This window comes from Lupinus angustifolius, chromosome LG11 (genome assembly GCF_001865875.1).
Source record: "Lupinus angustifolius cultivar Tanjil chromosome LG11, LupAngTanjil_v1.0, whole genome shotgun sequence".
In the NCBI taxonomy this organism is placed as follows: Eukaryota; Viridiplantae; Streptophyta; class Magnoliopsida; order Fabales; family Fabaceae; genus Lupinus; species Lupinus angustifolius.
In genome coordinates, this window is record NC_032019.1 from 4,925,652 (window position 1) to 4,941,588 (window position 15,937).

At 34.5% G+C, this 15,937-nt stretch overlaps 1 protein-coding gene and 1 non-coding gene across 5 annotated transcripts; one reads left to right on the forward strand and one right to left on the reverse strand.

Moving 5' to 3' along the window:
- On the forward strand, nt 2,453-2,524 carry TRNAC-GCA. Its single transcript has one exon. It is a non-coding gene; the product is annotated as a tRNA-Cys (tRNA).
- Nucleotides 3,107-14,260, reverse strand: LOC109360502 (vacuolar protein sorting-associated protein 8 homolog). 4 transcript variants are annotated; one of them, XM_019605450.1, is made up of 21 exons: nt 12,820-14,160; nt 12,008-12,319; nt 11,663-11,878; nt 11,427-11,544; nt 11,209-11,366; nt 10,440-11,079; nt 9,488-9,552; nt 9,256-9,357; nt 9,039-9,181; nt 8,355-8,410; nt 7,597-8,261; nt 7,289-7,479; nt 6,856-7,162; nt 6,219-6,506; nt 5,985-6,094; nt 5,027-5,357; nt 3,905-4,312; nt 3,564-3,804; nt 3,436-3,473; nt 3,368-3,402; nt 3,107-3,334 (listed from the first exon to the last, which is right to left on the reverse strand). In XM_019605450.1, the coding sequence occupies exons 1-19, from the start codon at nt 14,158-14,160 to the stop codon at nt 3,448-3,450; spliced, it is 5,718 nt and encodes a 1,905-aa protein (XP_019460995.1). In that variant the 3' UTR covers nt 3,107-3,334; nt 3,368-3,402; nt 3,436-3,447. The 4 variants fall into 4 exon arrangements, with proteins under 4 accessions (XP_019460995.1, XP_019460993.1, XP_019460994.1 ...); XM_019605448.1 differs by having other exon boundaries at nt 3,107-3,402; XM_019605449.1 differs by having other exon boundaries at nt 3,107-3,473; nt 12,820-14,258.

Sequence of the window (15,937 nt, forward strand, 5' to 3'; positions counted from 1 at the left end):
CTTTGAACAGGAAAAATTTTGGTCCAACCGTGTTAAACTCGGTTAAATCAGATTAACACGAGAAGTAAACTGGACGGTTCAATTAAAAATTAAAAAATGAAACATTATTCTAATATTTTGTTTTACTCTAGTCCAAAAAAAATGAAAAGACTTTACTTCAATGTAATTATACATTATTATTAATTATATAAAAGTTTACATTTGTATATAATTATATATTTATAGATAAAAATTATTAATTATGTATAAAATCGTCAGGTCAGACCAAACAGTTTAACTGTTTAAACCTAATACGAGACTTCTTCTGATTTATCGTCCGACTCGGGTTTCACAATATCACTTTAGATATCAAAGTTAGATTTTTTAACCAATGGTGCTCTCACCCTTGGTTTTGTTGTTTTTTCTTTATAATTTTCTATTTTTTTCATTTATATTGAGTAAGCACACGTTGTACTATTTTAATACATTTTTTTGTTTCAAAAAACAATCATTTCTAACCTCTCAAATCTTGTAAAATTTATTGCACCGATTTTTTTGTTATTAGTTATATATATTGCTCCAATTATGTTTCTTTTCAAAATCCATGATATATATGCGAACGTAACGAACCTTATCTTAACATTTTGTATGAAATATCCCCTATGTGAAGGTCAAGGTCACATGAGATTTTTTAACAACAAAATCATGTGACTTATTTTTCCCACATGCGACCATGATAAAACATTAAAAAAACTAATAAATTAGAAGAACCAAATATTCTTTTTGATACATTTTCCTGAAAAGGAGAATTCGTTTTTTAATATACACCTCAGTTGTAACGATTCCATAATTCCTGAAATCATTAATAGAACATAATATAAGTAGTTCTTTAAGGGTTAATTTGAGAATTAAATTTTATAGGAGAATAAATGAAAAATAAAGACTTGAGAGTCATAAAACAAGTGTATTTCATAATTTTAAGTCATTCATTTCTCTCTATTTTTATCCAAAATCTAACTCATAAAAGTATCCCTCAATGAAAAAACAAAGTGAACCATATTTCTTCAGTTGTGCTCATTTTGATTCGATGACACCAATTTTGCGGGTCTCGCTTCCACCGGTGGCCTATGGACCAAAATCCAACCAACTTTGATAGCAATAAATAGTCAATAGAATGAGGATAGACAGGTGCCACTGCCACCAAAATCCAACCAACTTTTCCAACACTACTATTCACATATTGATTAAAACAACCTTTTTAAAATAAAAACGAATTTTAAATAGTACCCGTTAAATAATATACATAATCTGATTTGGTGAACGACGTTTGATTATATAAAAATTATAATAATATATAATTATAACAATATACATCCGTATTTGGGAGAAAGAAGAAAAAAAGAATTGAGCATAATTGTTAATTTTTCAAATAGGAGAGGACTTCCATGTTTGTATATAAATCATATAATTACAACACACCTCTAAGCTCCAATCCATTTCGAGCTAATGTAAAGCCGGTAATTAAGGATAGTATATATGTTGTCTCATTTTTATACTACTCTATGTATTATTATTTTTGATTGGTTGAAAAAAATATTTAAGTTAAAATTGTAATTATTAAATATTTTTCTGACAAATTATATTTTCTGACACATTGAGTAATACAAAATAATGGGACAACAGATATGAACTCGGTGATATGAGAATGTTTTATACTTGAGCAGTTAGTCATTTTGGGTAGAGAAGAAAAATGGAGGCATTATGGGTAGATAAGTTTTATATTCTATTAAGCAATATTCATCATTTATGCTTTTAATGGTTGATGATAACGGATGGTGTAAATTGCAAAACATTGACATTGACCAAATATTATACCTTATAGTGAGAGCCTCTATCCTTAGTTGATGTGAGTTATATCTTTGGGAAATTAAGGAAATATGGTTTGGCTAGAATAGAGTTTCTACCTGAACTGAAGTAAGTGAATGGATTGAATATGTAAACCTTGTTACATGCAGACCTGGCACACTTCCAAGTCCTTTTCATACAGAAAAAAGAGTGTCCCTTATTCAAGCTAGTTGTCAATGTTATATGCAAACATGTCGTGTCTTCAAATTCATAATTTTTTTGGACAGAGTAATATACTTCACAATCTATTTTATTTTTGTGATTTCTATCATAATTTTACAATTAAATGTTTCTACCATTTCACATGGTAATAAATAATATGATTAAATAATTCAAACTCATTTGTAACATATTTAATTTCAAATTGAAATAACATTTCAATGGCAACATTTCCTACTCCCCGATTGAAATAACAGATAATGATAATTTGTCATCCTCCGCTCAGTTTGTTCAAGAATGAAGAGAGTGAGTGACCCGCTTAATTTCAATTGCAACGTTCCTACCATTATCTCAACATATATTGTTTTTTGTGTATAAATATTAAATCATCTCGAAACATATATCATATGGGTCCATAGCTCAGTGGTAGAGCATTTGACTGCAGATCAAGAGGTCACCGGTTCGAACCCGGTTGGGCCCTTTTATATGTTTTTCAGTATATTTTTCTCTCCTTTTTTTGGGATTCAACAATTAGTTTATGGACAAAACAGGTTAAAACTAGGCTTTCGGCCCAATATTATCCAGTAAGTTATTACTACAACAATAAGAAAAATATCATAATTCTAAGAAAACATGTGTTTGAAAACGGTTTTTTAAAACAAAACAAAAATATTAGCTTAGAATAACCAATGCTTCTTGATCCAAGCGGTAAGGAGTTTGGTTCCTTTAAGTAAAGTTCTAGGTTCAAATATTATGAATAGAAAATTGGAATATGAATATCTGTATTAGCAAGTTGATTGTTTTTTTAGTGGAGCTAGTTGATTAGTTTTTTTAGTGGAGCTAGTTGATTAGTTAATTTCATCAAATATTTCTACTTCATTCACTAAGCTTTCAGCCTATAACTTCCCAGGTTTTAAGTAGCTTTCAAAAAGACTGTGCTAATGATTATGGATGCCTACTATACTACCTGGAGAAAATTTCTACATCAAACTCGAGCTGAAACTGAATCATTTATAAGAAATTGCATTGGCTAAAAGCAAGGTAATGATCCTTAAACAACAAGGAAGGAAAACAGGAGTAGATGGTTTCCTTATCAAATTATTTGATCACTCTTTTCTTTTACATTATTCAGAATATCTTAAATCAACCTGCAAAGGAATTAATGATCTTTATATTGTGTAATGTACACATGTAAAAGTATAAAATCTTGTGTATAATATAACATATAGTTACAAAAGTTAGTAAAATGTACATGAAGTATACTACTAATTCTAAAGAATGATACTGGCTAATAGGGTTGAGATACATCAAAATCCCGTAGCTATATAGATGTTAGCCTGTATAGTTGGTTAGTACTTGGTCTCTCTCGCCTATACAGTTCTCTTGTTCTTCAAAAACAGTTCCTCACCGCTTACTTGTTTTCTCTTTACCTGCAAACAAGTTTCCCTTGTGTCAGAATTAAACAACAGACAGTCCTAAAGACAACCATAACTTTCTTCAACAACATTGTCATCACTCACCAAATATACTTGATTTTAAAGGAAATCGAATTGATGAACCTTTAACTCTAAGCTCCCGGTTTTGCTTGTTTCTACTTTGTTTCTCTACAACTGCAGAACTATTGCTATGTTCTCCTGCCAGAAAACCTGGGACTTTATTTACCTTCTCATGGTACACAGCAGGCGGGGCAAGCCTCAACTGCGGCAAGTTTTCTATTTGGATAAATCTCTGATTTTTCTGCAAGCTGTTCAACATCTCAAACTGCAGCACCAAGATAAACTATTAAATGTCTAGCAGTATAGAAAGCCTGAACATGGACAAAATATTAATGAGATGATATAAAGAGGTTTGTTTATATTACCCGCGATATCTGTTGATGCCCATACATATTCTCTGATAAATCGCTTTCATGCGGATGAACAGTACTACCATGAGGGTATTGGCGTGCTGATGAGAATTTATTGATCAAGCCATTCTCTGCAATAACTGATTTGTTTCTAGACGGTAGGGGTTTCTGGTTAGGCATGCATATGGGGCATCCAGGTGAAGAACCTCTGCTTGATGACTCAATTTCCAGAGCTTCACATTGGAGATGAATTGCATGGCCACAGTTGAAAATTCGAATTCCGGAGCTAATGAAGTTCTTTGTTAGGAGGCAATTACAAATACAGCACACTAGACTCTTGGGAGCATATCCATGAGATGCCCCTTTCTTCAGTAAACTCATAGTATAAAACGTGTCATCCTCTATCAAGGATTTGGCAGCATCCTAAAGTGCACAAGGAGTGGCAAGAGAAGTAAATCAGGATAAAATATAAAACCTCTTCAAGATGAATGGAAGAAAATTTAAATTTTGTAACTATAAGGTTTTCATAGAAGAGACAGAAATTGTCCATAAAAAGTTCATACAATGTCAAAACTATTGCAAGTAATAGCTACTGGTCCACAGTTTACTAAAGGGATTCATATTTACAATAAGGTAAAGGAATTCATTTTATTCTTACAAAGCCCACTATTTTACAGATATCTAGAAATGAACACAACCTGGTGATGTAAAAGTAAATAAATGAATATACAACAAGAACAACCAAACCTCAGTCTCACTAGGTAGGATGGGCTAACTAGGTGGGGTCGGCTATAAATATGTCAACAAATTACATGAAAATTCAAGGACAGAAGCTAGTCACAGCCTATTGCATAATGGTGATTGTGATAAAAATGGTACAAGATAAAACTCATGTATAAATTCAAGTTTACAACCATATTTTGATTCCGAATGAATTGTCAACAAATACAACAAGCAAGATTACATGCATAAAAATTCACGTTGAAAACATTTTGTCGAATTTTGAAAATATCTTATTTAAAGCATCATCTGATAATTTTAATTGGGAGTATATGAAGAATAATATACTTCGTAAAGCTAGATTATAGAAACATATTTTTAAAATATAAACAATAAAATGGAACAGGTTCACCTTACCAGAATTCTTCTTTCAAAACCATATGTTCCCAGCATACCCAATATGGTGAGTTTAAAATCGCCAAATTCTTGAGTCCCATTATCAGACAGGAGTTTGGACATGATAGCTGGAAGGTGAACAAGACCTATCATTCCCTCAACAATATCTTTAATGAACTGGGATAGCAATCTTCTCAATATTTGACCATTTCGGGACTTCGAGATTTTCCAACTGCTTTTATATGTGTTTTTATCTGGTTGTGAATCATCTAATCCAGCTAGCACTCCAAAATAATTGTTTCTATCATTTGCTCTCTCTTCAGCATTTGAATCCATCAATGGGTCACAAAACCTGAATAAAAATCAAAGGATAGTTACTGAAAGATCTCTCAAATCAAATGTCAGTGACGATAATAGTGAAGATTTTTCTTCAGACGTTTTAGTTCATTAATTAATAAGGGCAGCCCAGTTCACGAGGCACCCACCTAGTGGGGTTTGGGAAAGATAGATATATGAAGCCTTACTCTGCACCTGAAGAGACTATCTCCAAGATTTGAACCCGTGACTTCTTGGTCACTAAACAACAATCTTATCGTTGCGCCAAGGCTTCCCTCTATTTTAGTTCATCAATTATTATAAACAATTAAACACTTCATGTAAGTCTGTCAGTCACTTTCATCTTGGATAAATTGTAACTTCTATGTTCATAGTGAGAATAGTGGGACTCCACAGCCAAAATGCCGTATCATATTTTGCCTTTTTCACATAAAAATCACTGCTATACTCTTCTTATTTTTTTTGGCTAAAACAATGAGATGGCCAGATAAATGTCTGCTGGGCATAGAATCCTTGAGAAGGGGGTTAAGAATACCACATGTTATTTCATTGCTAAGGAGAAAAACTCTGATAACTAACCTACAAATTAACCCATAAATAAAATACACGCAACAATGGAAATGTATGTTGATATTAAACTTACGAGTCAAGTAATTTAAACCAATGTGCCTCTGATTCTTCAGGATTTAGACGAGGAGTGTTCCGCTGACACAGACCAATGCAGGCATGCAATAACTTGTGTATGTCATTCACCTATTGGATTAGCAACCATCTAAAATATTAGTTTACTTAATAGTACAAAACACACCCATCAAAGCATACATTCATCTTTACAGATTCATTTAAAATAATACAATTCCAGGAACAGATATAAGACCTCCTTAATTCTTGAAACAATGTTGAATACTTCCACATTGGAAGAACCACCCAAGGATTGGCTTGAAACTACAGTTTCGACAGCGGCATCAAGCTCAACAAATTTATCATTCAGATCTGAAAGTGTAAGTGAAAGAGCAGTTCCAACATCACCAACCCTTTCTAATAAAAATGCAGCAGCATCAATAATGCCATACTTTTGGCACAGGCGTAAACATTGTTCGACACGATAGCTATCAAACATTTCGAGAAACTTGAGAACTGAACCCCCTTCATACTGGCATAATAACTGCAAAATCAAAACATGAAAAAAAATTAGTTTTTTCTTCAACTACAGCAACAAAATTCCGGGACTAGAAAACTGTTTTACCAAACATGAGAAGATAAAAAAGCCTAAATACAGAAAAAGCAAATAAATAAGAATTAAGATCTGTATCTCCAACCCCAATCCTGAGGGAAAATGGAAATTTGGAAGTGATAGAAACTTTAGAAAGAAGTAACCACATAAACTGGAAAATTAAACATCCCAAGAACAATAACGAAGACAGTGACACTAAGCCTTTCTAGATGACAAAAAGAATAAAACTAAAAAATCAAATTCATCATGTCCATGCACAAACATTGTTAAAAAAACTCACCTCAAGGTAAAGCTCAATAAGATCATCAGGGACATGGATAGGATTTTCACGAATATACTTGGGGAAATTAGAAATGTTCTCTAAGTAGTCACTGAGTCCTTGGTGGTAATCTTTAACCTGCTTATCATTACATGGATTCATAATATGATCCCTTCTCAATTTAGATAAGTCTAGGGTGCCAAATAAGTGGAGCTCAATGAGTGTCTTTAAATAAAGGAAAAGACTTCTTCGATGCGAGTGAAGTTCAGTGAGGATGTGTGCACTTTCATCACTAAAATGACTGATAACCATATGGAACGTACCCTCCCTACAAGTAATTAAAAAGATTAAATGAACATAACAATTATTTGGGTTGAATAAATAAAGAAACCACAAATGCTGTATAGCCTGCCAAACAAGTCCAAGCTGAGTAAAACTGTATAAGGAGAATTACCTGCTTAATTCAATCAACTCAGGAATTCGAGATATGACTGCTGATCGAATTGCAGCATGGTTGTTGCCAGTCAACTGTGACAATGTTCTGTTAATGAAGGAGAACGCATGAACAGGCTCATCTACATCATTCATATAACTATCTAAGGCAGCCACAGGCTCATGTCTGATGGTATGAATCAACCCACAAACCTGAAACCCAACAAACAAAGCTAGAAGAATCACTTAACCAGATAAAAATAAATATTTGGTACACTGGACCACACTATGCTTCTGAAGACAGTATCATCAAGACGGACAATGAGATACCTGGTGAAACTGGGCTCTTTCACATAGCTCTAGCACATATGATGTATCCCACTCTGACTCAGGCAGTACTTCCAGAAGTGCAAGCACTTGCTTTTCTCTATTTTTTGGAGTTGAACTATGACTAGAAACATTAGTTGTAAAGTAACTATCTGTTGTCAAATATTTCAATATTTGACACAACACACCTTTTGAGACTTTAGCTCTTTGGAGAGCAACATAGTAAGAAATGAACTCAAACAGATACACTATGTCCTTTGAAGGCCACTCTTTTAACAATCCATCATCACCACTACTTGAGGTGGTATCTGTCGTAACAACATTCATATCAATTATTTGAATGAGAGCATCTACTGTGCTCTGAACCAAAGTATTTTGAGTTTCAGTAACATTATCAGTTTCTATTTTTGCATCCTCAATAGAGCTATCATCTGTACTCAACGAAGATGTGAGGGCATTTGAAATTTCATCAACCACAAAAGCACATTTGAGGACATCCAACGTAGCTTCACTGTCTAACTCTAAGAGTAGATATAGATTCAGGTAGGGTCCTTTGGATACAAAATCTGAAACTTTTTGTGATTTATGCATATTTGATTCCTCTAACAAAAACTCTACAAGTTCTTTTCTAAGAGATGGTAAACGTGTACGAGGAATGGTTCCATGGCCTGAAAATATATGCAGCAGATGAGCCATCTTTATGCAGTATGAATGCAAATCTGCAACAATATAGCAGAAAATAAAAGAACCGGAGGGATCACCTGGTGGAAAAGCAAGACCTGTAAAGCAATACTTGAGATAAACTAACATTCTATACCTGTTCAAGGAGAGATTAAACAACAGAAATACAGATTTAATAGCATCAAATGAGCTTAAACGAAACTAACAATTTTCACTGAGAAGAAATGGAGTGATTAAATTGCTGTCAGATTATTTATACACAAATGTGAGACAGACACTGGGAAATTGTAGCCAGTTTCCAATTCAATTTTCGTATTAGGATAAGTGTGTAAAACAAACTGATGAAGGCCCCATGGAATATCACAACTGGGTTCAAATGAGAAAGTAAATGGACATAAAGGTTGCATGTAGCTGGAAAGTTTCGTTCAAGCATAATTTCAATATGATAATTTTTTACTTATTGCCAACCAATGAATAAGAAACAATCACTACGTTGTTTATTTTTCGATGGGATGTCAGAGGAAAGGGAGGGCCAGAGAATGTTCAAGTGAGAATCCATCATTAATTAGGTAATTGGCACTACAAACACCTAGTTTGTTCTCTTAATACACTTCTCATGGTTACATTTCTCAAGAAGAGAAATTTTTTCCCGTTTTATTCCATGAGAATGCAAACAAAATCATTAATTTCAAAAACAGATAAATCAGCATTACCTAGTGAAAGCAATATAGGAATAATATATTAAAAAAAGAAAGGCAACATACCCGAGTGCAGTAGCATTTTCCTTTTCGCTATTTTGTAAGACTGCAAACAGTTCCTCCAGAGGTGCCCTAAAATCGTCCAAGCCTTTATTAAATAGATACACCAGAGCACTATATAGTCCACACTCCCGGCATAATTTGACAACCTAAAGAATGTATCAAATATAACCATTCAATAAATTGGCCAATAAAAAAAGATTTTAAAAGACCTAACAAGAACCTGATTAAAATCCAAGGATGAGATATCCATGTGAAGCACACATTGCTCAACCCGCTGCAACCACCCTTTGGAGCTATAATACTCTACCAGTTCTTGCATTATCTTGAGAAAAGACGGAAAAATCCATAAAGGAGAAAAATATTAAACAAATGGAAATATAAAATTAAAATAAAAAATTCAATATCAATGATGTATCTCTGACTAGGTCAAAAAGGCTGACATGATCCAATACCTCAGGAGGAAGAGATCCAAGCATGTCCTTTAAAATATATGGTTCCAGAAGCTCCAAAAATGTTTCTGGAAATTTTTTATCGAGTATCTGCACTGTTATTCATTTGAAGCTGGAAAAAGCTAGATTTACAAACTATTCACATCTCCTAGTCCACGTCAACTCAATAACTTAATTGTAAAACATAGCTTCAGAATAGCATCCATTTACATAATGCAGCCATGAATCAATGAAAACAGAAAAGTAAAATCATTTAACAATTATGAGTCACTATTTCAAAAGGATCTTCAATTGATTTTCTTTCTGCAATTCTTAGTGGTCCAAACACTGAAATACTCTGCTAAAACTTTATTTTGCCAACTGATTAAAGAAAAAATAATAATCAGTTAAGATTTGAACTCGTGACCTCATTATAGATTAAAAATAACTCCTGATGTATCCAAGCTCGGTTCTAGGGAGACTGTTTCCAGGATTAAATAACTCATGATAGGTTAAAAATATTCTTAGTATTACAAAAGAAAAAGATGATACAGTGGAATGAAAATTTAGTTTTATGTTCGAAAAATTCTGAGCATCCATTTCAATTGCAGTAATAGAAAATTTAGAACGACCCAATATAAACTAAGATGTATTGAGGTCTCCCTTTGTATTGGTAAGTACAAAACGAATATCTACCTAGACTAAATCAAGATAATTTAGTTTTTTTTTCTCAACCTCCTCTTTGAGGTTGGCAGCGTCTATTTTCATAATTCATTGTGTTATTAACAATAATGCTAAGTTGCTAACATGATTTTCCCTATTGGTAGTGTAAGGAATGATGGTCACTACGAACTTAAAAAACTAACCAATGGAAATGATTGAAGCTTGGGCTGACAGGGATGAAAATAAGAAGTGAATTGAAAACTGAAGCAATCTTAATGATAACCTACCACACAAAGCAAAGACAATTAGTTACCTCTCTGTTGAACATGAGTATCCATGAACTTTGAGAAAATTTTGTCAAAAAGGATGTCTGTCCGTTTGATATGACAACAAAATTCAACAGCAACTCCACCGACACGGGTGTATTGCTCCTTTATCTCAGAATGCACTGAATTGTTTCTACTATTTGAATCATTGGATTGATCCAATTTTCCAATTTGGTTGCAGAATGCCACTGAAATATAGGAGAACACTTCATCGACATATGATATCAGCAACTCCACCGAGAAGGGCATTATGGCCTCATGTACAGCATCCAAGGTTCTAGGAAGGTCAACAACCCCATGAGCATGGCCATCATAAAGAGTCATTGCCATGTTCAAGGCTCCTATCCAGTCACCTGCTTTCTTCAATACAAGAATACGCTCTTTCCAAGGGAGAAGACGAGAAATGACCAGGTGTGTTGGACCAAGTATATAAATAGAAGCTCCTCTTACAGCAACAGAGTTATGATAAGCTTTCTCAGGATTTCCATATATATTGATGAAGTGAGTATGATAAGAAACAAGATCATCGCCTCCAATCCCATCTACAGCAAAACTTGTTTGGTGAATGACAGTACCATCCTTGGCAAATAAATAAAGTTGTCCAGTTGAAGTGAGAACTACCAGCATCTGAGCAAATGCAACAAAAAAAAACATTTTTAACTACCATAGACACGGGGAGAAGAGTAAAAGGGAAGGAGACATTAAATACTATAAGTTGCCACAGCTAACCTAGGTAGACAGGAGATGATATAATACCTGATCGTCCAACCATGCCAGACCTACAGCTGCACTTTCAAGAGTCCATTTCCCATATACTTTCAAATCTGATTTGACCAACTTTGCAACCTGAACTTCTTGTTCCCAAGCAATTGCAAGCAACGAAACTTTTTCCACAGATTCCGCAGAATTGTTCTCTACAAGAGAGGAATAGTTAGAAATAAGTCAACAGGAAATATAACAAAATGACTCCATACCAGTAGAACTACATGTTTGTGCCATGTGTTTCCATGCAGTATATGGCATGGAACCCTCCCGAATTCCATCTGGCCTAGAGAGTTGAGCATAAACTTCCAACTTAGGAGTCAGTCGTACCTATAACAAAGATTTAGTAACTTCAAGAAACGATGCAAAAAAAGTCTCAACAAAGATGAAAAAGAGTTAACAGGATAAAAGGTACACTTAATCAGCAAAAACATCTGAGCTGTCATACCACCAAAGCAGTTTGATAGGTGACAAATACAACCACCCCTTCTTCAACAAAAGAAGAGCCTTCATTGAAGAGTTTCCAACCTGCATCTCCCCCAACTACACCTCCCATCATGCTGCTTAAACTGCTGGCAGGGATGGAAGCACTTCCACTGAATTCATCAGAAAGGAGTGGTGAAGCTGATAGCACTAAGCCCGTTCTTTGCCCATCAAGAAGACACTACGAAATTAATACATGTTCAACAAAAAAGAGAAACATGAGATGATTGGATATTAAATTAACTCACTAGCTCCCTGTATAACACGATGCCAGACTCAAAGCATTGCAATAATGGAAAATATGATTTACCTGAGTTTTGATTTTGAATGTATTAAGCAAAAGGACCACTGAGAAACTGTGTAAGAGAACCAGACCCTTACAATCACCAGTAATTGCTTTAAACTGACGAGTATTCTGAGGATCCTGTCCAAGAAACAGCGTATGCACTACAGGCACTGTATGCTCTCCGCTAATGACTTTGGCTACTACACCTTTCTGTACATCCCAGAGAGTAACATGGCCGTCACCATAACCAGCTAAAAGAAAGTCTCCTTGTTGATTGAAAGACATGGAAGTTACTGGAGCATGTAATCGATCACCTTGTTCAGCAAGCATCAACATCTAACAAATAAATGGCATAAATTGATAAATGAAGCTACATCTGATATGCTAGAAATTTTAAGGATCTGCATTACAAATTTATATAAACGGATAAATGGTTGTTCAAATTCATACTTCAAAGGACATCTTTATTCTAAACACTAATAATGTTTAAAGGGACAGATGTTGACCTGATTTTTTCCGGTGAGATGGTTCAACTCAGGTGTTTCAATCTTATTTTTTTTCTTAAATAAATAAACATTTTTTGCATTATTACATTAAGTTTCTCATTCATTATGTCAAGCAAAGTGACTCAGATATTTTGGTACAAATCTGATAGAAACTAACTTCATGCAAATTCAAAAAGAGAAATTGGGAAGTTAAACGATAGTGGTAAACATAATACTAAATTAGTTTCAATTATTTTGCATATTGCACCAGATCTTTGCATGAAAAGATTTAAGTTTTCATAATTCATGAACTTGAACTAGTTTAAGAAGATTATTAGATAAGGAAACAACCTTTCCGCCAGTGTTGTCAGCATGATAAATGGAATATTTACTGGGTACTACAACAATGAGCCCTTTTGTCATTCCTACTGCAATGTAATTGGCATGAACTGCCAACACTTGAGCTGAACCGTGTTCGTGCCTGAAGGCTTGGGATGAAATGGCTCGTGTGACAGCATTATCAGTATTAGCGTCAAAATATCCCACTGCCGTGGACCCTCTTCGAACGCCCTCCAGCCTCATTGGCTGGGCAGCAGCACCCTCTTCCAAATGAAAACCGGTTGAAGCATGCTTCTTCTCCAGTTCTTCAGCTAATTCAAGTGGCTTCTTTGAAAACTTTAATTTTTCGTCTCCTCTCCCAGTGTCCCTTCCCCTCTCTAGTTCCTCAAGTATACCTTCAACTAGCTCATTAACATCTTGACTTATCGAACTACTGTCATCATTGTCACCAACATTCACCTCATTATAACTGTCCTCCACAGAACAACTACCATTCACTAGTTCTTCTGTTTCCACAGCTTCAATCATCAACCCATTCTCACTGACACTCTTATCACTAATATCAAGATTAGTAATACTAGGTTTTTCATCATTGTCGGTAAAAGGTGCATAATTCATATTCTTCTCAGAATCAGGTTCATCCTCATCCAAATCACTCTTCTCCTTACTCACTAAAGAATAATCATTATGAACCTCACTGCCAATAATATTATCAGCCTTTAAAATTGAATCATCCACTTCAGTTGCTAATTCTGCATCATTTATCTCATCAATATTCTGAAATTTTTCAACTTTAGTTGTTACCTCATTAAAATTTTCTACACTAGAAGATTGAGAACCACCGAATTTATCACTAGAATCACCCAATTCACCTTTGGAAGAAGAAACATCATCAAAACCACTACCACCGCCGCGGATCAAACTCGGTTCAACACTCCCCGCAACTGACGATGCAACTTTCTGCAAAGACCCGCTCCCTGCTCTCCTCATCGCGGCGGCATGAGGCGTCAGAACAGATCTAGAAGCGGCAGCAGCAGCCGCCAACGCCGCACCAGGTTTCGCATTGGACCTCACCCCAGCGAACAGAGACGAGAACGGCCTGGTCCGATACGGTTCATCCGGTCGAGAAAACGAACCGGGTTTGGAGCGAACCGAATTGTGAGAATTTAGGGTTACGAGAGAATGATTGAGAGAGGGAGAGGGTTTAGGAGAAGAAGGAGGAGAAGGTGATGATGAAGAGGAAGTGTCACAGTCATTGAGAATCTCATCGATGGAACGATGAGGGAGATCAGATATGTCATCGTCATCGTTGTCTGGTGAATCAAGGAAGGAGTAGATGTTGTCGAGTTCCATTGAAATTGTTGAAACTGTCAAATTCACAAACCCAATAGGAACTAATAACTGCAGTAGTAAAGCCTTTCCTTCCTTCGCACTTTCTTTTCTTTTGGTTCACAACGGGTTTAGTTTATGAACGAGTGAAGAAACATATCATATTTTCATCTAGATTACGTCTTAGATAAAAAAATCAAATCATCAACTTAGTCACTATTTTCCCCCATAATAACATTAGCCTCCATTATTTTATCTTGGGTTTGCTAACTATAATAGAAGGGCATATGCCTAGGGATGTCATTAAAAAATGAATTACACTAGAAAATATTGTCTTAGTTGGGGTTTGTTGGAAATTTTTTGAAATGATCCATGAAATGCAATATTTTGATGATCTGATTCATTTTTTAAATATAAAACGTGAAACAAAATCATTTTGCTTAGTACAATTTAAACTTATAGCATGGAAATTATGAAAGGTACCCAGAGTGAAAGAAGGACATGAACATGCGTTTGTTCAAGTGATTTGATTTCCTTAAGCAATGTCTTAGGTTCGAATTTTATGGATGAAAAAAATGTTCGCTAGAAGAGTTAGCCTCACGTACATGTGGATGTTCTTGGCTCGTACATGATTGTCTCCGGTGCGATGATACATGTGGAAAACCAAAAAAAAGGACTAACATGTGTCATGACAAAAAATTGGGGATTAAGTTGCAATTGTTTTAGAATGAAATTGGTACAAGGAAATTTGAAAATCTTAACGAACTAAAATAAATCTTTACTCTTTATAATTTGCTTATATTATGCTTGGAAACATGTCAATACAAATTGATAATAGTTAAATATGAGTTTAGATATTAATGAAATGTTTAAATTTATTTTCTTAGCATATATCCACATCCTAGTCTAATGGCATGTTTAAATGGGGAGAAAATGTAACATTTTAATATAAAATGGTAAAAATATAAATTTTTATGCACACCAAAGATTCTCCTTTCACTATCAACAAAGTTGGAACATCTGGTGGTAAATTGTAAACTCTAGACAATGTTGAATATAATGGACAAATCGTATGATCCATCGATATTCGTTTCCCCTTTAATAATTGTTCCATGTTGTACATCACTTGATTTACTCTTTGAAGTACTATTAGCTAGTTTACATAGTTTCATACATATATATAATCAATCATGGATAATAGCGTAGTACAGGAGTTTAAGTGTGTTTTTGCAGGGATTATTTGGAGTTCCTAGATCATCTTCTAGTAATTGGTGATTTTGCATCTAGTGTTTGGATGTATTTTTATTCTTGGTTTCAAATCTCTTATTAGCAGAATTCAAACATTGAGTTTGATCTGCTGGAGTTGCATGACTCATTTTATAAAATACGGAAAGGTATGAAGTAGTAGTAAATGCTTTAGTTTACAACTAACTTTGTGGTCTAGTTGGTTGATGAGGAGCAATTTGATGCTATTTTCTCTAATCATGAGGCCAGTTATACCCATATCATGTATTTGATCTAGGTGCCATCTTGAACCTAATTTTAATTTGTTATAATAGTGATCTTAATAGTATTGTTTTTGCTGATTGGTATATTAGTCCTTGGTCTTGTATTCAACATCTTTATAGTAAGAATCATTAGTGATTGTGATTGTTGTATATGGGTGGACACTCTTGTGGTGTTTAATTAATCTTTTCCCTATAAAAAGAAGAGTCTCGGGCAGATAGTCGGATAGTTGATAGTGGGGTGTTTAGGGATGGTAATTATGACACCAAACACCACCCAAGTGCACAAGAAGAAT